Source organism: Ovis aries, chromosome 8 (genome assembly GCF_016772045.2).
Source record: "Ovis aries strain OAR_USU_Benz2616 breed Rambouillet chromosome 8, ARS-UI_Ramb_v3.0, whole genome shotgun sequence".
NCBI lineage: Eukaryota > Metazoa > Chordata > Mammalia > Artiodactyla > Bovidae > Ovis > Ovis aries.
The window spans coordinates 37,633,394-37,660,236 of record NC_056061.1 but is presented as its reverse complement, the minus strand read 5'-3'; the positions used below and the strand labels follow the sequence as shown (position 1 = coordinate 37,660,236).

Genomic DNA, 26,843 nt, shown 5'->3' with positions numbered 1-26,843 from the left:
AATTCAGTCAAATTTTTTTTTTAAAAAATCAGACAAAATACTTTAAAAAGTATACTACCTTGATCGGGACTTAGACTTGTGTTTGCGGCTTGCCTTCTTACCAGACCTTTGAGATTTCTCCATGGATCGCGATCGACTATGTTTAGGCTTCTTAACCTTCTTTTCTTTGCTACTTCCTGGAGATTCAGAACTGCTCCTTCCACTAGAATCAGAGCCTGAATGTTTTTTACTGTCTTTGGTAGTGCTTTTCTTACTGTCCTGTCTAGAATCATGTCTTATGATTTTAACAGATATAGAACCACTCCTAGAGAACGTTCTTTCACTTTCTCGTTTCCTTTTTAACCTATCATCCTGACTACTGAACTTAAAGTCTTTTTCTTCCCTTTTTTGTTTCTCTTTTCTTTTATCCTGTTCACGTTCCCTTTCTCTGTCTTTCTTTTTCCTATCTTTATCTATACTTCGACTCCTCTCCTTTCTCCTCTCTTGTTCTTTAACCTCACCTTTATGCTTATGACTGCTTCCACTAAGACTTCCACGTTGATCATCAATTTTACGTCTATCCCGACTCCTACTACGACTGGACCGATTGGTTCGCCTATCCCTTGAGCGACTTCTACTTCTACGTCTCTCTCGGGAAGGACTTCGATTTCTTCGTCTTTCTCTTTCAATACTATTTCTATTAGATCTCCTCCTATCTCTAATCTTTACTCTAGCCCTATTGCTCTCTATTTTAATCCTGCGAGAGTAACTTCTACTCCTACTACGCCTAGCTTTAATTGTTGGAGATCTACTCCTACTATGTCTCTTTTTCCTTTTAGGAGAAGATGATCGGGAAGAAGTGCGACTACTACCTGAGCTAGAACTGTATGAAGAGCTAGAGACAGAACTACTAGTACTACTACTTCGGCTATTGCTACTAGAACTACCACTACTAGAACTTCCTGATCTACTCCTCCCTTGTTTCTCTTTTTCTTTATGTTCTCTTTTTGGTTCTAAAACTGACGTAGTTTCATTTGAAGTTCTTTTCTTTTCATTAACCACATCACCATCTGCTTCTCTTGCTTCTAGAAGTGATAAACTATTTTGCTCTTTATGGATAAATTCATTCATCTCTTTTGTAACCCTTTCTGATTGTTGCTTTTCTTCTGAAACAGAAAAAGACAAAAATAGTAAGACAGGCAAACATATAATGAAAAAACTTCCATACTAGCAAATTTCAAGCTGAAAGACTATAAAAATAGAGCAGCACTGTTCAACAGAAATAAAATGCAGTAAGCAATTCAGGATTTTTTAACAGCTACTAAACACTTTTTTAAAAGCTACTAAAACAAAACCGGTTTGAAATTAATTTTCATATTTTATTAACCCAACATATAAAAAATGTCATTTCAACATCCAATGAGGTAAAAAGAAAATCGAAATATTCTGCTCTTTTTGTATTGTAAAGTCTTTGAAGTCTAGTGTGTATTTTATACCTATAGCACATTTCAGTTTAAGCTGGCTCCATCTGAAATGCTCAGTAGCTACATGCAGTTAGCTACCTGTCTGGACAGTACAACAATGGAGCACCAAAGTGCAGAGGTACCGTAAAGCAGGTAAGAAAACATTTCCCTCTTACACAGTAAAGCAACCTGAAGGTAAATTAGTAGTTTATAGGAAATTTTTGGCTGTTAGCTCAATAATTACTTCTGAGATTGTCCAGTAAGATTTTTCAAACAATAAAGTCTACGTAAATATTCTTTCACTATTCCTAGTATCATTATATAAACTAAGAGCTGTACACATGTATAGCATTTTACATAATTAAATTCTACAGTGAAGTTGTTCAGTTGTGTGTGACTCTTTGCGATTCCATGGACTGTAGCTTACCAGGCTCCTCCGTCCATGAAAATTTCCAGACAAGAATACTGGAGTGGGTTGCCATTTCCTTCTCCAGGGGATCATCCTGACCTGGGGATTGAACCTGGGTCTCCCACATTGCAGGCAGATCCTTTACCCTCTGAGCCACCAGGGAAGCTCAACTGAATTCTAAAAAGTCCTCTACTGTCCGTTAGCTACAAATTACTCTTCAATAGTTTATAATGTATTCCTCTCAAAAGTCTTTTCATTTTAGGAACTTCAATGAGAAATAAAAAGACACCAAATAGCTTAACTTACAGTCAATAGAATTAATGTCTCCCAAAACAAAAAGTTTAACTTTCATAAACTACATACTTTGAACAATATAATTAATTTTTACTTTTAAGTTTGATAAAAACTGCAAATGAGTCAAAAACCTTAGTTTCAATTACGTCACATAGCTTTGATTCTATCCTGTTATTTTTAGGTTGGTTAAAAAATAATAAAAAGAAATACAAACTGAACTGTACAAACACTAAATGAGTCTAAAAGATATACCTTCCATCTGTTTATCATGCAACAGCTGCTGTTCTTTTTCTTTTCTCCAAAAAGCTTCCTGTTTTTGCCGGATTCGATGCCGTAATTCCTCATCATCAGTGTCAGATGATTCAGAACCTCGGTTGCTCCTCTCATCTTCACTGTCTCCTGATCCATAACCACCCAGTCCACCTGTGTGCATAAAGCCCAGTCTATCACATGTAAACATTATTCTGTGCACTAAAAACTTTTTAAGGTCCGAGAAGAAAGCTCATTTCTTTTTTCATTGCCTTTTCTTGGAAGAATATGCTTATTCGGGGTGGGGAGGAGTATAAATTACAATGCTTAAGGAGTATACAGAATCCTCAAGAAAACTGATACTTAATATCTTATTCTTTCAAGAATATTTCATATATTGCTCACCATAGGGAATCTTGAAAATGACTGTCTTATTGTCCCTGCTAACCAACAAAACCATTTAATAGGGCAGTAACAAAGCCTTACTATAGCATAATCAATTCAAACTACCTTACACAAATTTACCACGATCCTGAAAATATTTCTAAAATTAACTCTTTCACTGTTCAAAGTTCAAAAATCCAAGGGATGCTAAATATTTTTTTCTAACAAAATTAGAATAGTGTAATTCTCAATGGTACAGAAATGGCAAGGCTCTATATAACTGCTCCCCACCCTGAAGTGATCTAGATAATAGTCATAACAAAATCATATGGGCATTTGGTTTTACCCATTTCTGCTGATCCTCACAAATATTAATTTGAAATGCAGATGTGGAAAAGGCAAGTTCAAGCTTTTATACACTTGATACTGTATCATGCAAATGGCAAATTATGAACATCACTACTATCACGCTCTAAGATAAACCCTTTCCTCTATGGTAAACTTGACTTGCTACAATACAATCTAAATAAAGGTCCTTAAAAGCATTTATGGATAGGTTCTCCCCTAAAGCATGTATTCAATAATTATGAAAGTGAGCTTAAATGCTATCATGGCTAAATTATGTACTATTACAACTTGTACTAATAAACTATTAATTAGTCACCACATTTGTAATAATCTCACTGTGAATGCTTTAGTTAAAAAAAAAACAAAAGCAAACCTTTTAGAGACTGATATAACCCTAAGACCTAAGTTTTATACACTGAGTAGGCCCAGTAGTTTCTAAACAGAACATGTAGAGAGACAAGGTAAGTGTGATTTTCCCTTTAAGGCCCTCTCACAAATAAGGAGAATACTTACCGAGTCCAGTGAGGGAAGCCAGTGCACTGGACTGTGCCAGCTGTTTTGCAGGAGCTTTGTATCACATCAACAACAGGAACAACATGTTAACACAAATAGCCACGATTTCATAGTCATGAGAGTCTACGGTATTGTTAAATCTACTACTATTGCTGCTTTTTGGGGAGAGAAGAAACATTAAAAACATAACATTCATTTTAAACCAGTAGTATGTCTGGCCTTGAAATTATAACTCTGATGTGAGCTGAAACTGGTTGATAATGAGGGAAAATGTTGACCAATACACTGGTATTTTTATTTTTGAGGTATGGACCATAACTAAAATTCTCTTTCAATATACTTTTTAAGTGTTACTAAAATTATGGGAGGGTGGGACATATTACTTGCTTCTGTAAGAATTACAAGTGGTAACTGTGAAAATTCTGAAGGTTCATAATTCAACAGTCAAACTAAATGCATTAGAAATCACCTAATACCATGGTATCTATATAGTAAAAAAAAAAAAAAAAAAATCAGGTGAAATTGAACATCAAGAATTTTCCACAGTACGTGTTATAGAACAACAGCAAAATTGCTAATTTGTGCTTAGGCTGGATAAAACAAAAATATATGTATAGTTTTAATATGGTGTCTACAAATCTAATATTTCCCAAAGAGTTAGAACATGCAAGAGGATCCATAATCTGCTAGTAATTCAACAAGGACAACAAAAAAGTCCAAAGTAGCCACCAAAACCAAAGAGCCCCAGATAAAGAAAACCAAGAACACCCACAATATACCTTTCGTTGCTTTCCGGTGTGCATCTTTGGCTATGTAATAAATTTCTTCATCTGTGACATCTAGTAGAATTTCAGTCAGAAGCATTTTTGTCAGCAACATCTAAGGAAGGATATTTTATACATTTGTTTTTTATTCCTAATTATTACAGTTACTAACACAGTTTGACATTTTCAACAAAATTAAAAGGCAAAGCCATTTTATAAAACATTTTTAAAGATCAGATTAGCTATTCCAAGAAACAGAGTATCTTGAAAATTATTGTAAATTATCAGAACTTTAAAAACATTTTAAATCATATGGATTAAAATATATATAAAATTTATCTATAAAGCAGAAATGCTGAATTCTAATTCTGGAGACAAAACATATTTTTTTAAGTCCCTATTAATAAGTTTCCAGAAGTGTTTTAAGTTGAGAGGAATATCCTTTCACTTAATAATATTATTAGTAAGCACCACAATACTAGTTTCTTATGTCACTTCGGAATTTACATTAACCCTCAGCTCAAAATAAAATCTAAGGGGAAAAAAACAAGGAAAATAAGGAAATGGCAATTATTGCATTTTGTGAAATGAAATTCTTTTTTTCTTTATTACTATCGTATAGCATACAATAGACTTGAAATAAGAGCTGCATTCTAGCACTCGTTTGGCTACCAACAGCTGTTTCAAATGTGCACCTCTCAGGGATCCAGATTACTCATCTACTAAAATAAGAGTACACTGAATCAGCATCATCTAAGGACATTCCAAAGATCACTGACCAACCAACATGAGAAACGCAGCATATTATATACCCAATCTCAGAAATCGACAGTACACATTATAGACATTGAAGGCTGTGAAGTCTTTCAATGAAACATCTTTAATTGTATTAAACCTGCTGCTGCTGTTAAGTCGCCTGTGTGACCCCATAGATAGCAGCCCATCAGGCTCCCCCACCCCTGGGATTCTCCAGGCAAGAACACTGGAGTGGGTTGCCATTTCCTTCTCCAATGCATGAAAGTGAAAAGTGAAAGTGAAGTCGTTCAGTCGTATCCGACTCTTCGCCACCCCATGAACTGCAGCCTACCAGGCTCTTCCGTCCATGGGATTTTCCAGGCAAGAGTACTGGAGTGGGGTGCCATCACCTTCTCCATGTTAAACCTAGAGCTTCCTAAATTTATTTTTCTATACATTCTTTTAATCTTCTACAGTATACAAAAAACATACTTTACAAAATAATGTTGTGCTTAGTCACTCAGTCATGTCTGACTCTTTGTGACCCCATCCATGGACTGTAGTCCACCAGGCTCCTCTATCCACAGGGATTGTCCAGGAAAGAATACTGGAGTAGGCTGCCATGCCCTCCCCTCCAAGAGATCTTCTCCCCCACGGATTGAACCTAGGTCTCCTGCATTGCAGGCAGATTTGTTACCATCTGAGCCACCAGGGAAATGGTCTCTTGGGTCTCATGTAGTATTAATAAAACACTATTTAATCATGGTGTTGATATTAGAAAATGTGCTTAATAACTGCTTTATAAGCTGTGATTTCATATACTATGAGTTACTTGGATTTTGCAGACACTAGTGCCCAGCAAATATACATTTTATTACTGTTTTACAAGTTCCCAAGTTTAAGATAGCCAACCAAAAATTTTTTTTAAATTATTAACAAGATAAATCCTACAATATAATGCTGAATGTCATTACATCCCCCCCAAAATTTTTTTAAGCCAGTATATGGTAAAGGTAAGAAATTTAACATTCTACCATTTGATACTCTTTCTCTTCTTCAGTCATCTCTGGTTCACTTTGCTCTTCTTGAGGAACTGGAGATGGACTTCTGGTGACTTTTCCACTGCTTGCAGCCTCAACGTTTTCAGTATCTTCATCTTCCTCATCACTATCCTAAAAAAAAGTAACAGCACTTTTTGGGCCACCCAAATTCATGCTTATGTCATAAAATAATTATCTTAAATATTCTATTTTAAAACCCCAAATTAAAGTCTATGAAACAGATACAGAAAAATGAAATTTCTCTCTAAATAACACTTTTGTGCTACAGATCTCATGTGGTAATTTAAAGAGAGGAAATACAGGGTTACAAGATGGCTTGTGAGAATCAATTTCAATTTTTTCCCTTAGTTAAGTTTTCCTAAGATAAATAACTAGAAGCACATCATGCCCAGAGATTGATTTAATTAATATACATTATATATGATGGTCCTGAGATGAGTGGTATGTAGAATTTTGGATAAATGGGCCACAGTCATATACTCCGTATAACTTTTATAGCTGTAAATTTAAGCTTTTTACCTAAAATCATGTGACTTAAAAAAAAACAAAACTAAAGTCAGTTTCCAGATCTGAACTGGTTACGGAAATTTGCTTTTTTTTTTTAGCTATATAATGGACAGATAAGCAAGAAATGAGGCTTACTTCAGATAGAGGAAATACCAGTAGTTTGTCTCTGTATAGTGTTAGGTTTTCAGTATTCACATGGCACATCTTAAAAGGTAGATTCTTCTTCAGGCAAAGAAATCACTCTTAACAATCGTACTAAGTAAAAGCCAAGGTGATCACCTAACCTAAAAAATACTATGGAAAGACTATTCGAACCAGAGGAAGACTACATGTAAAAACAAGTCCAAAGGCATCTGGGAGAAAAGGGAGGACAATCTCCAGTTTTGAGGGGTTTTTTGGACACTTAAAAAAAAAAAATCAAACTGGGAAATCTACTATTTCATGTAGAGATTTAAAAAAAATTTTTTTTTCTTTTTAAAGATAAATTTTAAAAGTGGCAGCCTGTTGTTTCTTATCTTAATAACACCCAGAACAAAATCACATCTTTGGTATCGTTTTGTTAAAAAAAAAAGTAGCTTATGGCATTCATGGAACTGAAGCAAAACCAGTACCTGATTGAAGTGAAGTGAAAGTCACTCAGTCCGACTCTTTGCAACCCCAAGGACTATAACAGTCCATGGAATTCTCTAGGCCAGAACTCTGGAGTGGGTAGTCTTTCCCTTCTCTAGGGGATCTTCCCAACCCAGGGATCAAACCCAGGTCTCCCGCATTGCACGTGAATTTTTTACCAGCTGAGCCAACAATTAATTGGCTGTCCTTAAAACTTACTTCTGAAGGAAAAAAATGGCCTTGGGAGGAAGAAGAATTTCCTGAATTGCACACAGGCCACTGCTGTGGCTGTCAAGCTGCTAAAAACAAAAAAATTCTCAAGCCATTCATGCCATCTGATAAGAGATTTAAAGAGTTAAAACCTTATGTTACTTTCAGTACCTGTCAAAAACTAAGCTATTATATCCTTGAGTGTAAGTATAGCTGCTTTATAGGCCATCACTGGGGAGTTCTCTGTACTACAATAAAGGAGAAGAGATTTGTTTGTCAAGGTAAAACCTATTATCTAGCATCTCACTGAGTAGTTTCTCTCTGAAATGAAACATTTTATATATTTGCTGCCCTCTTTTCTCCTTACTACCCTCAGTAATATATATAAAAATAAACTCCAATATACTTAACTGAAAGTTAATCTCAAAGATACTACTCTAGTACTTTTCAAAGACTAAATTAATACTTATTAATTTTCATAAACTTTAAAAAGTTGAAATATATTTGACTTACAATGTTTCAGGCATATAACAAGTGCTTTAATAGACACTTTTTTTCAGATTCTTTTCCATTATAGGTTATTATAAGATACTGAACACAGTTTCTATGCTACACAATAGGTCTTTGTTTTTTATTTTATATATAGTAGTGTACATCTGTTAATCCCAAATTCCTAATTTATCCCTCCCTCTATCTTTTCCCTTTGGTAAACATAAGTTTGTTTTCTATGTCTGTGAGTCTATTCTGTTTTTTAAGTAAGTTCATTTGTATCTTTTAAGATTCCCCATATGTATTCTTTTAGATTCCACATACAAATGATATATTGTAGTTGTAAATGGTAAACTGGTGCAGCCACTGTGGAAACCACCTACAACAGCCAAGACGCGGAAGCAACCTAAAGGCCCATTGACAGACAAATGGATAAAGACGTGGTATGTGTGTGTATATACATATATACACACAAAGGAATATTACTCAGCTATAAAAAGGAATGAAATAGTGCCATTTACAGTAACATGGATGGACCTAGAGATTATCATACCAAATGAATTAAGTCAGAAAGTCAGTTAAGTTTTTCACATAGATGTCACAAGGAGTTCAGATCAAGAAAGTCTACTTACAAATTTACTTCTCTGAGGTAAACGAGGGCCATCTCCTCCTTCAGCATCATCTGTGGCCTTCTTTTCTTTTTTGGACAATTGTGAACGTTGTTGCTCCATTCTTTCTTTCTCCAACTTCTTCTGCTTTTCACGTTCCATTTTTTCAAGACCTTCTCGAATCCAAGCTGGAAGAGTCCTGCGTTTTACTGCATCTGTTTCACATGGGACAAAATATTCATGTCAGTTAAGCAAAAATCATAAATGCATGAGTTCTTTATTCTTAAATTTCTATAATCCTTGTAGGTTAAAAAAAAATGTTGGTGCCCTTTAAGTGCTTGTAGAAAATATTATCATTCTCTAGCAAGACAGTGGTAATAAAAACAATTCACTAAACATTATGCTTTTCTTTAAAATCATCACTTATTTTTTAAAAATAAAATAAATAAATAAATAAAATCATCACTTTTAATAGCAAAAGTAAATATGGCTTTAACGCTTATAATGTGCCAGAGCACTGGGAGAGTCCATCATCTCACTTAATCTTATAAAAGCCTTAAAAGAGCACTTCATCTTTTTTAAGTGATGCAACTGATGCTCAAAGAGATTAAGTGTTGTGTTCCAGGTTATAAAGACAATAAGTAGTGATGTGGGGTAATTCAGAGCCAACTGTTATACTATGCGGTTTCCTAAAATATTGAAAGAATTACAAAACCATGAGCCTTCAGATTAAGAATTCATTTGAGTATTATTCCTTAAGTTAAAAAAGTCAGAATCTTTCTATTAATAAAATGTCTACTTTGTGACTTAAAAAAGAAAGACTTAAATGTCCATTAAGTGCTAGATTTGGAATTCCAGATAAAAAGGAACATATATAGGTAACTTACTGATGGCAATAAAATAGTTCTATTTTGTTATTTAAAAGTTAATTTTTTTTGCCAAAATACTATGGAAAGTGAATGAAATAAATCAAAGAAATCAATCTGACAACAGTATATCCAATGAACTGAGAGTGGAAAGAGTCCGTAAAGAGAGAATGAATAAGTTTTAAAAGGAGGAACTGATCATATATTGGCAAAATGTATCTATCAACATCAAAGAAATATTAACATGTTATGGTTACGATAAATTTAAATTTTATAACAAAAGATTTAAAGAAAATTATTGAAAACTAAGTATTATTAGATAGTATCTTTTTTATAATTTTAAGATTTATGACTATAAAATGGCAGGACTTTAAAGTATCAGTTCCTAACATATGAGAGTATTAGAACAATTTAAGAAAACAAAGCATCCTTTTTACATCATCAAGAAATCATGCCAATTGTGGTTCCCTAAATTTAAATAGCTACCAATTTGTGGTGGCTCCTGCTTCACAGGAAGTGCAATAGGTGAACGCTGCCGATCCCTGAATGACGATGGTCTTTCTCTTCGATTCTGGGGAGGTGCCGGAGGTCCTGGAGGTCCTGGTTGCCAATAAGGAGGATGAAATCCACCTTGCGGTGGACCAAAAGCAGCCCCATGCTGAAAGAGTATTGCAGTTTATTTTTCTTCACATTAATACAATATACTCTCTGGGACACACGTGTGTTATGAACTGGGACAGTAGAAATCCATGTGTGCAGCAAATCCAAGATTTCCATGGTTCTAATATCCACCGATATTTCTGTAGCCCTAAGAACCTAGGCTTACTTTTCTTAAGAAAGATAAAGATTTTCTGCCTATGTAAATCGAAGAGCCATGTAAAATCCAGTTTTTAATATACTACATTCAAGAAGTATAGAAAAGGATATATATTAATATGAGCTTTTTCATTCTGAATCCATTTATCAACTACTCCTTCCACTACCAAGAAATCAAATAAATGTCAATTTTTCGGTAACTAGAAAATTACAGGAAAAAAAAATTAAATCAATTACAACTTCCTACTTATGAACTTGTTATTTCTATAATCTTGCAAGAAATAACTAATCAAAGATAAAAGCTACTGAATCATTGTATTAATTTTTTTGTTGTTGCAATTTTCCTATTTTCAGAGGCTTTTCCAAGACAGATGCCAACAGAGCTTTTTATCTTGTTAGCATGGGGATCTATGAGCAAATGTTGTGTGAGGAGAAGCTCCCCATGACTATATTTTTTCAAAATAAACAAAAGCTGTCATATCTGTATATCAAATATTCTTATAAAAAGGTATCTAAGTACGTATGAATAAGGGGAGTACTGTCTGAAGGTTAATTAATATTGTTCACATTTATGACCATTATCCACACAATTAGTGAAACAACATATGGGTTTTTTTCCAAAATTTTAAATGATAGCTTAGTTTAAAGGTAACAAATGGCAATCAATTATTTCAAAATAACACCTAGCACTATAATTTAGGGTAGACTCTGGCAAAGTGATTAGAGAAAATAAAGCCCCACATGACACTATTCCCCATAGAGTTCTATGTCCCTAGGAATGAATCAGATGCTACAAAGGAAGTATGTACAATTCCATTAACATGTCATGTTAGAATGGGAAAAAAAAAATGACAACACTAGAAAAAGTCTTACTCTACACAGCAGAAGGAATTGCATTTAGGAAGATATCTATGTTCTTCATGTATTTTATTCATGTCTTAACCATAATCTATTTTTGATAAATAATGTATTCAACTACTGTGCATTTTCTAAACTTTATTTAATATTTAAAAGTACCATCTTGAAATTATAAATTAGAAAACAAAACATCATAGCTATTGCACTTACACATTTCTCATTTTATCCAATTTTTTCCCTAACAGTCTTTTATACCATTTTCCTAAGCAAATCAAAACCCAGAAAACAAAAACCTAATTATTTTAATACTCAAAAACTAGTAACTTTTTTGGACACATACGTGCTTATCTGTACAAGACTGAAAAGTGAAACACATATCTTAGATACTCTTGATGAGACACTTCCAAAGAATGGATTACGTGCACATCTACAATATTAAAGCAACAAAATATCTTTCACCTGATAGTCAAACTGGTTCACTGGCCCCACTGCAAAATTATCGGGTGGTCCACCAAAGTTGTGATTGTTCTGGTTAAATATATGCCTGTTGTCAGGGGCAAATTCCCCACTGTCCTGACTGTTGCTGTCTTCGGAAGGAGGAACAATGTCCATTGGGCCTGGTGTTGGTGGCATCCATGGCTGATCTGGAGGGGGGTGTGGGGGCTGCTGATGCATTCCCCATTCTATTTAGGATTCAGGCATAAAAACATTCAACAGGGGGTTATAACAAAATCAACACAGATTTTTAAGATCTCAAGAAAGCTAGACTTTTCAGTAAAGAAACAGATTAAAAAATCTATGACTTCTTGGTCAAATTCCTTTTGTATATCTTAAAAATAAGCAATGAATCTAATAAATAATTCAAATGTGCTAACTACTACTCTAATTTATATTCTAAACAAATGGAAACCAAATACCCAAAATTACTTTTAATGAACATAACAAAATTCAAAGCAAATTTTTGTTCAATTTTTCTATTTGTGTTCAGTAACAATACCATAAAAATAATACCTTCAGATTTTTATATAATTTCTTTCTTCCATGAACACATTTATCCTCACAACATCCCTGTGAGGTAGGAAGAAATCAGGTACTATTTTCGCCAATTTCAGGAGGGGAAACTGAGGCACACAGAGGTTTAAATCACTTGCCTGGGACACAAAGCCAGCACAGTAAAGTTGGGGAATGAGAATGCCAAGATGAATCATCGACGAACTTAGGAATCAAAACATTTTCAAATGTGGGAAAATTTGGCACAGACTCAAGAAAACTAGAAATGAACTCTCTTTCAATATTAAAGATTAGAATATTCATTATTATTTTAAAAGTGATATCAGAGGATTACTTCTTGAGTTTTCCATTCTCACACTGAGAAACAATAAGTATTAATAAGAAAATGGAGCTATGACTTCACTGTTAACATACTCAAATGTAAGCTTCATCTGTAAATAATTTGAAGTGATTGCTAAAAATAACACAAGTCAGAAAACTGAACTAGCATCAAGGAACCTAAATCACACTATAAAGTAAAAAAAAGCAAACAAACAAACAAAAATATACAGATAAAAACTTATGGAAGATCTTTACTATCTGAAAAAAGGGAAGAGAAAAATGAGCAGATGGTAGGGGCAGAGTATATTTGACAGACTAATCTGTCAGAAAATGACACAATTTTTCTTTAATTAGAGACTAGACATGTTTTGCTCTGCCAGTGCTGCTGCTGAAAGGCCAGAGGTTGCAACAGAGAGACATAGAATGCTCTCTTCCCTAGATGCCAAGTGAGGTTTCCAGTGTTCCCAGCCCCTGTCAGCCTAGGAATGAAGAACCAAGAAAAGAATCAAACTGAGTGCCACAATGCTAGGAGAATGAGTATAGAATAATTTTAACCATAAAATTTCAAGGTCAAATCTAACTGAAACTACCTAGTCTTCAAGAAGTATTCAAGAAGTCATAAAACTAAGCAGATTAAACAATTTACTTTTATTCCTCATTTTATTTTAAAATTAAGTCCTAAAATTTGGAAAACATAAACAACAAACCTGGTTGCCACATTCTGTTAAAGTTTGAATCCCCTTGGAAATTCCCATGATTATTTGGACCAGACTCCATTGTAGACATATCCTGTCCATTTGGCATCATTCCTGGTGGTTGTTCTACCATGCTTTGTTGTCCTGAAGCTTCTCTTTGGGCAATCCAAGCTTGAGCCAATGCAGCCCAGTCAATCTGGCCTAACAAAATTTAACACAGCAGAATTTGACATTCAGAATGTAGGAGCTAAAAGAACGTGCCTCTATGTAAAAGAAGCATTTGACTTAATCTTTACTAGAGATTTTAAATATTATAGAATGTTATAGTGGAAAAAATGCCTAAAAATAATGCATATGCAGGTTACAAAATGACTTAAGACACTCAGAAAAGGACTTTACAAAATAACCAATTTCTAGTATTACTCCTAAGAAAATGTATTCCCTGTACCTTAGTTCACTGAATTTTTAAACTCTTTTTAAAAATCACTATAAGAACAAATGATTAAACTCACTCTTTCTCAGACAGGTCCCATTCAGGTCTACACTGGATCCTACACACCTCAGGTGAGTATAGCTAGCTATTTCTGTTCCTTCTCAGTCACCTTTGTTTAGCATCTTTAACTCCTTTCTCTAGTCAAAATATATCTCAACAACTTCTTACTCATTTTTATTCAAAATTCATTGTTTCCTCTATCCCCATCAAAAATCTATAGCTTTTACTCATGTGATTAAAGTGACTGGAACTGTACATACATGTGGTACTACCCATGTCCATTTCCTGGTTTTCGTGTTATAACATAAACATGTAAAATGTAACCACTCAAGGAAACAAGATAAAGATTACATGAGAGTCCCTGTAATCCCTTTGCAACTTCCTATAAACTTATAATTATTTCATAATAAAAGTTTTAAAAATCATAAAAAAAAAACTATAGCTAACGTTTTAAGATCTAACAGTATTAATAAAGTAAACAATGTAGACTAAGACACAGGCTTTTACATCTCAGTTTAGCTAAGATTAAATAAATATATTCTCATACATTTTGACAAAGGTGCAGTTAAACTTGGTAATGTATATCTAAAACTTTAAATGTACAACTGTGATCTATCAAACCTATTTCTTAGCTTTTTTTCCTAAGAAAATAACTGGATAAGTAATAATGGTATGTATACAAAATTAGGGGAATGTCTTCAAAAAGTCAAGTCACAATCAATCATCTAAAAGTAGATTTATTACAGTACAGTCCTATAACAGAATGCTCTGTAGCTATTAAAAAAAAAAAGAAATAGGAAAGCATTAACTCAGTAAACACAGGGCAGTAGAAGAGGTCATACCAATTAAGCAAAATTGGCTATGAATTAACGACTGTTAGAACTCAGTAATAAATGGGGGATCCCTATACCCTTTTCTGCATCTATATAAGTTTGAGATACTTCATATTAAAGAGAGGTTTTAAAACTATATAGTATACCATCAGTTGATTATGATCTACACAGAATCTTAAGACTCAGAATTAACAGCAGAAATATGATTAACTTAAGCAACACATTTAAGAAAGACTTTCTTCAGAAAACAAGAACTAAATCAGTTTTAGAAATATGAAATCTATACAAAACTTTCTACCCTTTGAAAAAATATTCCAAAGGGAAATCCATTCCTTGATATGTATGCTAGGTTAAGATGATTCAAGAGAAAAAATTAAAATCCAACCATAAAATGACCCAATAAACCAATTTCAATTCTACCTCCCTTAATCCTTGTGCCTATCTTCCACCCATTTCTATATAACTCCCTACTCTAGTCCCCAAAATTCAATTTGTTTCCTTACTTGGATCCTGCTGGTGCTGGAATGACTGCATCCATTGTTGTTGGTTCAAAGGCCACTGCTGCCAAGGTTGTCCTCCTTGATCCCACATCCTGACTTTTAAAATATATCTGTCTTTCTGTCTTCAAAAAATAGTTTAACAAAGAGAGAATGAGTGTTATTTAATGTTAAAAAAGCTCACACATCAGAAATTATTATATGATTTTACATTTATGTCATCAGAGCTCTAAAATTCTGCTCAAAAGGTTGCCAGAAGCAACTGGAATTTTTTGGTTGGCAAGCAAGAATAGAAAATTTCATGTTAATGCTGGTGTCAAGAGTTTGGAGGAAAGCATAGCTCTAATCCATTTAGCTCAAAGGGGGAAAAATCTAATTTTTCTAATTTTTTCTAATTCTAATTTAATTTAAAATCTCATATAAACCTGTGGAATGTAATTATTTTGAAGATTGTAAGAAAAAAAGGTTTATCTATTTAGCCTCCCATAATCCAAGACTTACTGAAGAGGGTTATCAAATAGTTCTAGTTAATGAAAGAAAACCATGAACGCAGAAGGTAGAATAGATTTAGAAAGCAGTCATACTGTCAAACCTAATAAAAACAGCTGATTCACACAGTCTTAGAAGAAAAGTTGATGGGAAATCAAAAATTCAATGAGACACAATATTATGTCCCCATAATTACTATTTTCACCAAAAATGTTTACCTGAATCCAACTGAGCGAAAGTGAAAGTCACTCAGTCGTGTCTGACTCTGTGACCCCATGGTCTATGCAGTCCATGGAATACTCCAGGCCAGAATACTGGAGTGTGTAGCCTTTCCCTTCTCCAGGGGATCTTTCCAACCCAGGAATCAAACCTAGGTCTCCCACATTGCAGGCGGATTCTTTTCCAGATGAGCTACAAGGGAAGCCTAAAATATTGGAGTGGGTAGCCTTTCCCTTCTCCAGAGGATCTTCCCAGCCCTGGAATGTGGAAGACCTGGGTTTGATTCCTGGGTTGGGAAGATCCCCTGAAGAAGGCAAAGGCTACCCACTCCAATATTCTGGCCTAGAGATTCCATGGACTGTATAGTCCATGGGGTTGCAAAGAGTTGGACACGACTGAGTGACTTTCACTTTCCAGTGTGAAGGAATTACAAGGGGACAAGAGTATTGGCTAAACAGTATCAAAAGAAACAATCAGACAAATCTACAAGGTGAGACAGCCCACAAGACAAGGTTTTTTTTTTGCCACATCATGCAGCTTGTGGGATCTCAGTTCCCTGACCAGGGACTGAACCAATGAAACCTAGAATCCTAACCACTAGGTCACCTGGAACCCCCCAAGACCAGGTTTCTTAATATATAATTAAGATGGAAAAGTAGGGGGGAAAGACATATGTTAATAACTATTAAATCTAGGTGATGAGTACGGGGACAAAACTGTAAACTAGCTTGAAAACTTTCACAGTAAAAAGTTTTAAATGCCTACAAGTCATTTTTATACTTTTTCCAACTCAGATATACAACCCTGTTCAAGAATCAATGACACACATAGTAGGCAGATGTTTCTTCATTTTTGTACCCCAGGCCTTAACATATAGCAGGCATTAAATAAATATTTATTAAATGCATCCTTTCAGACCCTTTCCTCTATTCTAAGAACAAAACTATTTCTTAGTATTGCACAATCACAAAAAGTATGACAGCCACATATTATGGAAGTAATAACTGCTAAGTCACTTCAGTCGTGTCCAACTCTGTGTGACCCCATGGACGGCAGCCCACCAGGCTCCACCATCCCTGGGATTCTCCAGGCAAGAACACCGGAGTGGGTGGCCATTTCCTTCTCCAATGCATGAAAGTGAAAAGTGAAAGTGAAGTTGCTCGGTTGTGTCCGACTCTTAGCGACCTCATGGACTGCAGCCTACCAGGCTCCTCTGTCCATGGGATTTTCCAGGCAAGAGTACTGGAGTGGGGTGCCATTGCCTTCTCCAACTTAAATACAACAATGGGCTATTACAATCCAGGCTTGTAGCATTTGCAACTATCTTTGCTGCATTCTCACAATGTTAAATACTTCTATCCGCAGCAGATCCTGACCTCTCAGTTGAACACTGTGAATTAGGGAAGATGCACTCCTTTGTTATACCTTATTTACTCATAAGTCAAGTGCACTTACTTGTCTTCTAATTGTATTATATGTTCTATTATAATGGTATTATTAGAATAAGGCAAAACAGGCACTAAATAGTACCACACTTAAGGCCAATAACTGGACTGGGTATCAATTCCAAGCTTCTTTTTCTGATCTTTTTTCCAATTTCCTCTTTTCCAACTATACCTTTAAAGTTCTTTAAAAGCTAATGACTCATTAGCACTCTTGAATACGTTAAATAACTTTAGCTAAAAGGAAACAAATAAGTAGAGGAACAGCCAGAAGAAACACCAACTGCTATTTTGACTAACCTCAGAGGTTCACCTTCTGTTCAAAATTTAGGATGATTCAGACCTACAGCTTGGAAGCATAGCAGCAAGATTACTTATGCCCTGGAAAAAAAAAAAAAAAGTGAACGTTTGTACTTTAATAATAAAGAGCTATGAGAATTAATAAAAATAAATTCTAGAGATGCAACACAAAAGTGTGATCATCTCCAAATTAATCTGAAACTTTTTCTTCCATTAATTTTATAAGAAAATATTTACCATTGTAAATTTAAGGAAACCAGTACATCAAAAATGAGAAAGCAAAGCTTTTAAAACATTTTTCTTTCAAAAATTTCTTTTTTATTTACTTGAACAACTCACTAACAATATAAAACACGTCCAGCAATTTAGGAACTGTCATTCATTGTTGTTCAGTCACTAAGTCGTGTCTGACTCTTTTCCACCCCATGGGCTGCAGCAGACCAGGCTTCCCTGTCCTTCAAACTATTTTCCACACTTTGCTCAAACTCACATTCACCGAGTCAGTGATGCCATCCAATTATCCCATTCTCTGTCGCCCCCTTCTCCTCCTTGCCCTTAATCTTTCCCAGCATCAGAGTCTTTTCCAACCAGTCGGCTCTTTCCATCAGGTGGCCAAAGGATTGGAGCTTCAGCCTCAGTCCTTCCAATGACTATTCAGGGTTGATTTCCTTTAGGATTGACTGGTTTGATCTCCTTGCTGTCCAAGTTAAGAGTCTTCTTCAGCGCCACAACTTGAAAGCATCAATTCTTTGGCATTCAGCCTTCTTTATGGCCCAACTCTCACATCCATACATGACTACTTGGAAAAACCATAGCTTTGACTATATGGCCCTTTGTCTGCAAAGTGCTTTTTAACACACTGTCTAGGTTTGCCATAGCTTTCCTTCCAAGGAGCAAGCATCTTTCAATTGCTTGGCTACAGTCATTGTCTGCAGTGATTCTGGAGCCCAAGAAAACAAAATCTGTCACTGTTTCAAATTTTTTCCCATCTATTTTCCATGAAGTGATGGGACTGGAGGCCATGATCTTTGTTTTCTGAAGGTTGAGTTTTAAGCCAGCTTTTTCTCTCTCCTGTTTCACTTTCATCAAGAGGCTTTTTAGTTCCTCTTCACTTTCTGCCATAAGGGTGGTATCATCTGCGTATCTGAGGTTGTTGATATTTCTTCTGGCAATCCTGATTCCAGCTTGTGCTTCACCCAGCCCAGCATTCTGCATGATGCATTTTGTACACAAGTTAAATAAGCAGGATGACTAGATACAGCCTTGATGTACTCCTTTCCCAATTTGGAATGAGTCTGTTGTTCCTTGTCCAGTTCTAACTGTTGCTTCTTGACCTGCATCCAGGTTTCTCAGGAGACAGGTCAGGTGGTCTGGTACTCCTATCTCTTGAAGAATTTTCCAGTTTGTTGTGATCCACACAGTCGAAGGCTTTAGAGTAGTCAATGAAGCAGAAGTAGATATTTTTCTGGAATTCTCTTGCTTTTTCTACAATCCAATGGATGTTGGCAATTTGATCTGTTTCCTCTGCCTTTTCTAAATCCAGCCTGTACATCTGGAAGTTCTGTTCACATATTGCTGAAGCCTAGCTTGAAGGATTACAAGCAGCACCTTGCTAGCATGTGAAACGAGTGCAACTGTGTGGCAGTTTGAACATTTTGGCATTGTCATTCTTTGGGATTGGAATGAAAGCTGCAACTGTCATATATGCCAAGAAAAAAAAGGAACATTTTAAAAGATCTCGTCTATCTGATATGAAATTAATGATACAAATAAGGTAATAAATTCAGTCTTCCATGGAATTCTAAGTTTAAAAATTACATCAGCAAGGTGAGAACAATTTGTCCTTCAAATAGTTTCATCTTCTTCCCATTATATTAATACCTTTTTAAAGCTGATAGACCTTCCAAAGGTACTGGACACCTTCTTGCTGTCCTAAAGCCTATGACCCTGCAGTCACTAAACAACAAATGAATAAATAAGCCTATAGGTTCTTCTTTCCCTCTGTTTGCTTTTATTGTTTACCTTGTTAATGATAAGAAAATTGTTGACTTACATACATGAGAACCAAAAGGCTGGTGTTTAAGCACAGTTTGCTATGTTTTACAAAGCTCTAACAGCACATCAGAGTTAATGCATAGATTTTTCTGTGGTAGGTTGTAAACTCATACAATGCAGGGACTATAATAAGCTCTATATAGTGTCTGCTGGGGTTGCAAATAGATGTGCACATAATAAAATCACTGTAACATATCAGTGATGTATGTTGACAATCATCATTGCCAAGACACACATTTACTTTTCCGGAAACCACTCTAAAAACAGTTTCTTTTACTTACTCATGTTTAATGGTTGTCAAGACCAATTTTTTCAATTCCGCTTCTTAAGTTTTCTGATTATCACTTGTCACCTAGACTTCAGAACACAAGCTGATGATGCCTATCTATACCACTCACTAGCTATGTGAATATGGGGAAATTAACTATTCTCTAATCCTTGGTTTTCTCAACTCTAAAGTGGTAGACATAATAAATGTCTATCCCACAGGGTTATTATGAAGATTGAGTGGGAAATATATAAAAACTGGGCACAAAAAGCTTCAATAAGTAGCAGTTAATATCACCACCTAGACTTTCTCACAATGTTTTTGATAGCACTCAAGTTTACAACTGGGGACAGGGAGGGGTGATCAAGCCAACCCATTTCAACTCAATTCCATTTTCTTACCTTAAAGCAATCTAAGAGTTATCCAGATTTCATTTTATCTTTGGGGGAAAAAAAAACCACAAAACTTTTTGCTCCCATTTCTCACAATATCATAAGCTGAAGCTTTTATTAAAACAAAACAAAGCAAAATTTTTCAACTTTTTCTATATAGAGATTTTATGTGCATATTTTCAAAAGTGATTTGTATCACTTACACCATTTCTCTGTTTGTTAAAACCAACCATTTCTATTTTTACTATACTTTCCAAAGCTTTGTTCCCTCCAAAGTTTTTATAAAAGCTATTATTCAAATACAGTGTTTGATACACTTAGGCTGAGAAAAATATGGAAACAATGTGAAATTGTGACAAAAGCAGAATAAAACCAACTACTTCTGCTTCACTGACTACGCTAAAGCCTTTGATTGTATGGATCACAACAAACTGTGGAAAAATTCTTAAAGAGATGGGAATACCAGACTACCTTACCTGCCTCCTGAGAATTCTGTATGCAGGTCAAGAAACAACAGTTAGAATCAGACAAGGAACAACAGACTGGTTCCAAATTGGGAAAGGAGTATGTCAAGGCTGTATCTTGTCAGCCTGTTTATTTAACTTATGTGCAGAGTACATCATGCGAAATGCCAGGCTGGATGAAGCACAAGCTGGAATCAAAGTTGTGGGGAGAAATGTCAATAACCTCAGATATGTAGATGACACCACCCTATGGTAGAAAGTGAAGAGGAACTAAAAAGCCTCTTGATGAAAGCGAAATAGTAGAGAGAAAAAGCTGGCTTAAAACTCAACATTCAAAAAACAAAGATCATGGCCTCTGGTCCCATCACTTCATGGAAACCACATGGGGAGAAAATGGAAACAGTGACAGACTTTGTTTTCTTTTGTTCCAAAATCACTGGAGATGGTGACTGTAGCCATGAAACTGAAAGACACTTGTTCCCTAGAAGGAAAGCTATGACAAACCTAGACAGCATATTAAAAGCAGAGAGATTACTTTGCCAGCAAAGGTCTGTATAGCCAAAGCTATGGTTTTCTCAGTAGTCACGTATGGACGTTAAGAGTTGGACTATAACGAAAGCTGAGTGCTGAAGAATTGATGCTTCTGAACTGTGGTGTTGGGGAAGACTCTTGAGAGTCCCTTGGACTGCAAGGAGATCCAACCAGTCCATCCTAAAGGAAATCAATCCTGAATATTCATTGGAATGACTGATGCTGAAGCTCCAATACTTTGGCCACCTGATGCGACGAGCTGACTCATTAGAAAAGATCTTGATACTGGGAAAGACTGACGGCAGGAGAAGGGGATGACAGAAGATGAGATGGTTGGAAAGCATCACCAACTCAATGGACATGAGTTTGAGCAAGCTCCAGGAGATGGTGAAAGACAGGAAAGCCTAGCATGCTGCAGTCCATGGGGTCACAAAGAGTCGGACATGACTGAGTGACTGAACAATGACAACAATAAAATGCTTCAGTTAAACCTGCACTTGAGAAACTTTACTTGGCTACAGAAAATGAATGTTGAACAAGCATGTTGGCAGAACACCAAAGTTTCAGTCTTTTTGGAAGGCAAGTTAACAGTAGAGTATTTTATCACAATTTTAAATGCTCATCCCTCTGAGCCAGCAATCCCACTTCAGGGACTTAGAACCACGGATGAGCATACTCACCATCTAATTCAAAAACCTGTAGCATGTCTGTAACAGTGAACATCTGCTTTTAGTGACACTCAAAAGGCAATAGGTGAGTTAAGAGTGAACCATACAGTGAACTGCTATTTTTAGCCCTTAAAATGAATAAGGTAGATTTTTATATGCTGACATATACTGATGTACAAATTGTATTATGAATTGTATACAGAAAAAAATTATGATGCAGGATCAATAATGATGCCACTCAAAGTTTTTTATTTTTTAAGAATGCAATTTAGTATAGAAAATTACTAAATTACCAAAAAGTTCTTGAAACTGGTAAGCTCTGGAGAGGGAAAACAGAGATCAGTTAATTTTAATTTTTTATTTTCTTTCTGTATTCTTTGAACTATTTAATTATGACAGTGCATTTTAAAAAACAAATCTACTAAAGATTTTTAAAGATACAAAGAACCAAGAAGCTGATCATCAAAATTTTTACGTGTTTTATCTTGACTCAAGAATATTGAGGGCATAGGAAATACAATTATTTTGAATTCTCCAAAGTGCTCTGCCCATATTTAGTGGTAAAATATTTTACTCACTGAAATTTATTATCAAGTAAATATATTAATATTCACTGATGAGGATGACATTCTAGTACTGCATCTCTGACTTTGTAACATCAAAAATCAATTTCAATCTATTCATTCTTTGCTTAGTTTTAAAGAACCATAAGCTCAATTTCTCAAATTTAGAGAAATGTGATCATTGATGAGCTGGGCTGCAAGACTTTCCCTTCACAGGATTAAATTAACTGCTATTTCCTTGGAAACAACTGGGATTTGGGAAGACCAGAAAGATCAACAACCATGGTTTACATCAGATCATGCACACTATTACACACAGCTACAAAAATCTAGTTTATAAATATGACCAGTGTTATGGATTGAACTGTGTTCTGCTAAAAGATATGTTACTCCTTGGAAGGAAAGTTATGACCAACCTAGATAGCATATTCAAAAGCAGAGACAGTACTTTGCCAACAAAGGTCCGTCTAGTCAAGGCTATGGTTTTTCCAGTGGTCATGTATGGATGTGAGAGTTGGACTAAAAGAAAGCTGAGTGCTGAAGAACTGATGCTTTAGAACTGTGGTGTTGGAGAAGACTCTTGAGAGTCCCTTGGACTGCAAGGAGATCCAACCAGTCAATCCTAAAGGAGAAGAGTCCTGGGTGTTCATTGGAAAGACTGATGCTGAAGCTGAAACTCCAATACTTTGGCCACCTCATGCAAAGAGTTGACTCATTGGAAAAGAGCATGATGCTGGGAGGGATTGGGGGCAGGAGGAAAAGGGGACGACAGAGGATGAGATGGCTGGATGGCATCACCGACTCGATGGACATGAGTTTGGGTAAACTCTGGGAGTTGGTGATGGACAGGGAGGCCTGGTGTGCTGTGATTCATGGGGTCACAAAGAATTGGACATGACTGAGTGACTGAACTGAACTGAGAATATATGTTGAAGTTCTACCCCGACATGGCCTTATTTGGAAATAGGGTCTTGGCAAATATATTAAAATGAGGTCATACTGGATTAAAGTGGGTCCTAAGCCAGTATGACTGGCATCTTAAGAAAAAGAGAGACAGACATTGGGAAAATGCCATGTGACCACAGCAGCAGAGACTGGAGTAAATTGTCTACAGCCCAGGAAAGCCAAAGACTGCTGGGAACCAACAGAAACTTCGAAGAGGCAAGAAAACACCCTCCCCTAGAGCAGAGAGAAAGAGAAGAAGGAAAAGGAGGAGAATGGTGGGGAGGACTCTCAAGCACACAATGCATGACCCTGTCAAAACCTTTAATTTCAGTCAAACACTTGTAGGCTGGAGAACTGTAAAAGAACAAATTTCTGTTGCTTTAAAGTCAGTCAGGCAATTTGGTACAGTATCTCTATGAAACTAATACAACCGGAAATGACCATAAATTATCATATTTATTTCTTAGATGACTCTATATTAGAACAATCATGCTATGAGGTTCTTAAAATTACTCATTTAAATGACAATCATTAATATATGCAAAAGTCATCTTATAGACTGTATGACAGATGAATGAGAATGAAAATGTAGTGTTTGTTTTAAAGCCCTTAATGCACCAACTGGAAAATCAAAGAAATATAGAAATATACCCATTCTTTGGTGCGTATAATGAAGTTTCTCACATCAAACACAAACCACAAAATGCAACAACCTCCTTACCCCTTGCCATTTCAGTCTTACACTCATGGTAACTGACCTCAAAGTCAAAAAGAATATATTTGGATCAAATCAGATTACTTAAAAATGGAACTAACAAAGTTAACCTTGTAATCATTTGAAATGTCGTAACTTTTTTTGCTACTTGGTGTGAAATGCATTTTAGTATATACTGAAATACGTCCATAGCTTACAACTCGAGAGGTAATCAAAAAATACTGGAGAACTGAATCCTTTGATTATAGACAACAAAAACAAGTGATATTTGAAAAATAAATCTGGAAGAAAAAAACTGTAGAAAAGCTAAAGGAAACAACCCCCAATAGCAACAAAAACACTTACCTTTGCTCTAATACCATTCTCCAAGTAATGAAAGTAATCAGGGATCGGTAAAGCAATAGCTGATTCTTAGAACTGGGGCAAGAAATATACAAAATGAGCCTGGAGCATCTTGCAGTGCCAGGAAGTAAGATGATGCTCAAAAAGGGGGATGGGGAACATGGGAGGATGTCAAATGTGCAGAGTAGACAACTCAAAGAGCTACCTGTGTCCAAAGGTGGAATAATTTGGGCAATAAAATAAAGTAGTACTGGATTACAACACAAATATGACATAAATATTTATGAATCCTGACATAAATAAGTGATTAAAATAAACTGGAGAGAAGAGACAAATCTTCTATGCAGAGGCATTCCAAATAACTTATGTAGATACTCCATCATAAAGGAGGAAGAACTTAACTCTCTACTCCTTAAGTATGGACTGTGCAAAGGGACTCCCAAAGAGTACAGTATGGAAAGGGGAAAGTGGACAGGGGAGAGTATACTCCTGAGCAATTTGACAAACACTACCTCAAGCAGGTGAGCAAGGTCAATATCAACATGGTAAGTCATGTTCATAGTACGTAGCCTAGATGCAACATGATGAAAAGGGCACTGAACCTCTGTGATCTTCCTCCTCAAAAACCCTAATACCAATCTTATCATGAGAAAAACAACAAATTCCAATAGCAGGTCACCCTACAAAATATCTGGCCAGTACCCCCTAGAAATTGTCAAGATCACTGTGTTACTTTGCTAGGGCTGCCATAACAGAGTACCAAAGACTGGATAACTCAAACAACAGAAATTTATTTCCTCATTGTTCTGGAGGCTGCTAAGCGTTTCTCTTTTTTTTCCAAAAGAGTAGTACACAGAGGGAAGTTATTATTATAACATTACTGAAGTTTCATTATAACATGTAGGGCCCATGCTAATGACCTCATTTTACTTCTTTAAAGATCCTATCTCCAAATATAGTCATATTTTGAGGCACTGAAGTTAGGACATCACTGTATGAATTTTCAGCCTGTAAAAGCCATAGAAAACAAAGCAGGCCTAAAAAACTGTCACAACCAAAGAAGACTAAGGACATATAGCCATTACATTTATATGATATTCTAAATAGGATCTTGGGCTGGAAAAAGGATATTAGGTTTAAACTTAGGCAATGTGAATAAACTAGGGACTTTATGTAATAATGTACTAATATTGGTCCATTCAATATAACAAACGTACCATACTAAAGTTAATAGGAGAAACTGTGTATGCGGGGTGGGGGAGAGGAAGTAGTTTATACGGTAACTCTGTACCACCTGCTCAATTTTTCTGTAAATCAAAAACTGTTCTAAAAAAATTAAAGCCTATTAACAATACTTTTTTAAACAGTCTCAAGAACACCTTAAAATAACAGATTTACCTTACCTACAGCCCACATCACCTTACAAAACAGTTTTCGTTGCCTCTGCCTTGCTGCACTCCAACGAGAAACTCTAAGTTTATTTTGCTGTTCTATGAATTAACCACCAACAATCAGAATCTGTCGAGGACCCGAGAGGTTCAGACGACAATAGTATCCTCTACAGGATAATGAAACTGAAATGTCGGATGCTACCTTTCTTTCCCGAAGTTTAAGACAGTCTCTATGACTTTAAAAATACAAGGATAATACAAACTATAAGGAACCTAACTGTACTTAAAAGAACACAGTTGCCCTTGACTGCGCCTGCGTAGTCTCAGCTACGAGACACAGAAGGTCCAGGGCCGAGCCCCCGCCTCCGCTGCTCCCCTGCACCCCCTCCCCATAAGAGGGTTCCCACTGCGCACGCGCAGTGCTTAACGGCCGGTCAGGAGCCCAACAATCACTCCCTTCTCATCGGAGAAGGAACTCTCGTAGTTAGGAGAGCTCGTGAGCACTCTCTTTCAATAAGAACATTTCCTTTTCACCGGGAGCATCGCCGTGATTCATCAAGTCAGGCGGACGCCACCGCTTTAAGGGAGAAGAGGTTCCAGCGGTCGCCCCAAGCAGCGTACGCAGGCTACGTGTTTAAGTTATGCTACCTTCGCCACAGAAACCAAGAAAGCTGTAATGGCTTGGCAAGTCCCCGCGCCTAATCGTTCAGCACCACTTACCCACTCTGTTTCCGGAACACCGCTGTCGCCACCGTTCCTGTAATACCTCTCCAACCCTTTCGATGCTTCTACTTCTCCACGAACAAGACAAGATGGCGCCCGATTAGTCTCACCCGGAAGTGAATAATAATAACATCCGTTAGTCACCTGAAGCCATACTGTCCCCTATCCAGGTCTTTGAGCACATGACTGTACCCGGTTAACATGTTGAGACGCCATTTTTGTTATGGGCAAACCCACCTCGACTTTGTAAAGAACACAATGCAAATATCTGGACGTTCTTGTACTTTACCGTTTAAAGTATCCAGCGCCATGCCTGACCCATTT

General features: G+C 36.0%; 1 protein-coding gene across 5 annotated transcripts in view; it reads right to left on the bottom strand.

Annotated features, from left to right (window-relative positions):
- Positions 1-26,617, bottom strand: part of PNISR (PNN interacting serine and arginine rich protein) — a 28,468-nt gene extending 1,851 nt beyond the window's left edge. The window contains exons 1-12 of one of the 5 annotated variants that reach the window (XM_012182730.4): positions 26,517-26,617; positions 17,463-17,543; positions 15,019-15,137; positions 13,202-13,390; positions 11,622-11,845; positions 9,975-10,146; positions 8,647-8,837; positions 6,173-6,310; positions 4,419-4,518; positions 3,640-3,693; positions 2,398-2,568; positions 59-1,145 (exon numbers count right to left, since the gene is read on the bottom strand). In XM_012182730.4, the coding sequence (XP_012038120.1) occupies positions 59-1,145; positions 2,398-2,568; positions 3,640-3,693; positions 4,419-4,518; positions 6,173-6,310; positions 8,647-8,837; positions 9,975-10,146; positions 11,622-11,845; positions 13,202-13,390; positions 15,019-15,106 (2,414 nt within the window). In that variant the 5' untranslated portion in view covers positions 15,107-15,137; positions 17,463-17,543; positions 26,517-26,617. Of the gene's footprint in view, positions 1-58; positions 1,146-2,397; positions 2,569-3,639; positions 3,694-4,418; positions 4,519-6,172; positions 6,311-8,646; positions 8,838-9,974; positions 10,147-11,285; positions 12,974-13,201; positions 13,391-15,018; positions 15,138-17,462; positions 17,544-26,516 lie in introns of those variants that run through there. The other 4 variants (XM_012182731.4, XM_042253380.2, XM_027972431.3 and 1 more) reach the window with 4 other exon arrangements.
- Between the last annotated feature and the right edge of the window lie 226 nt (positions 26,618-26,843).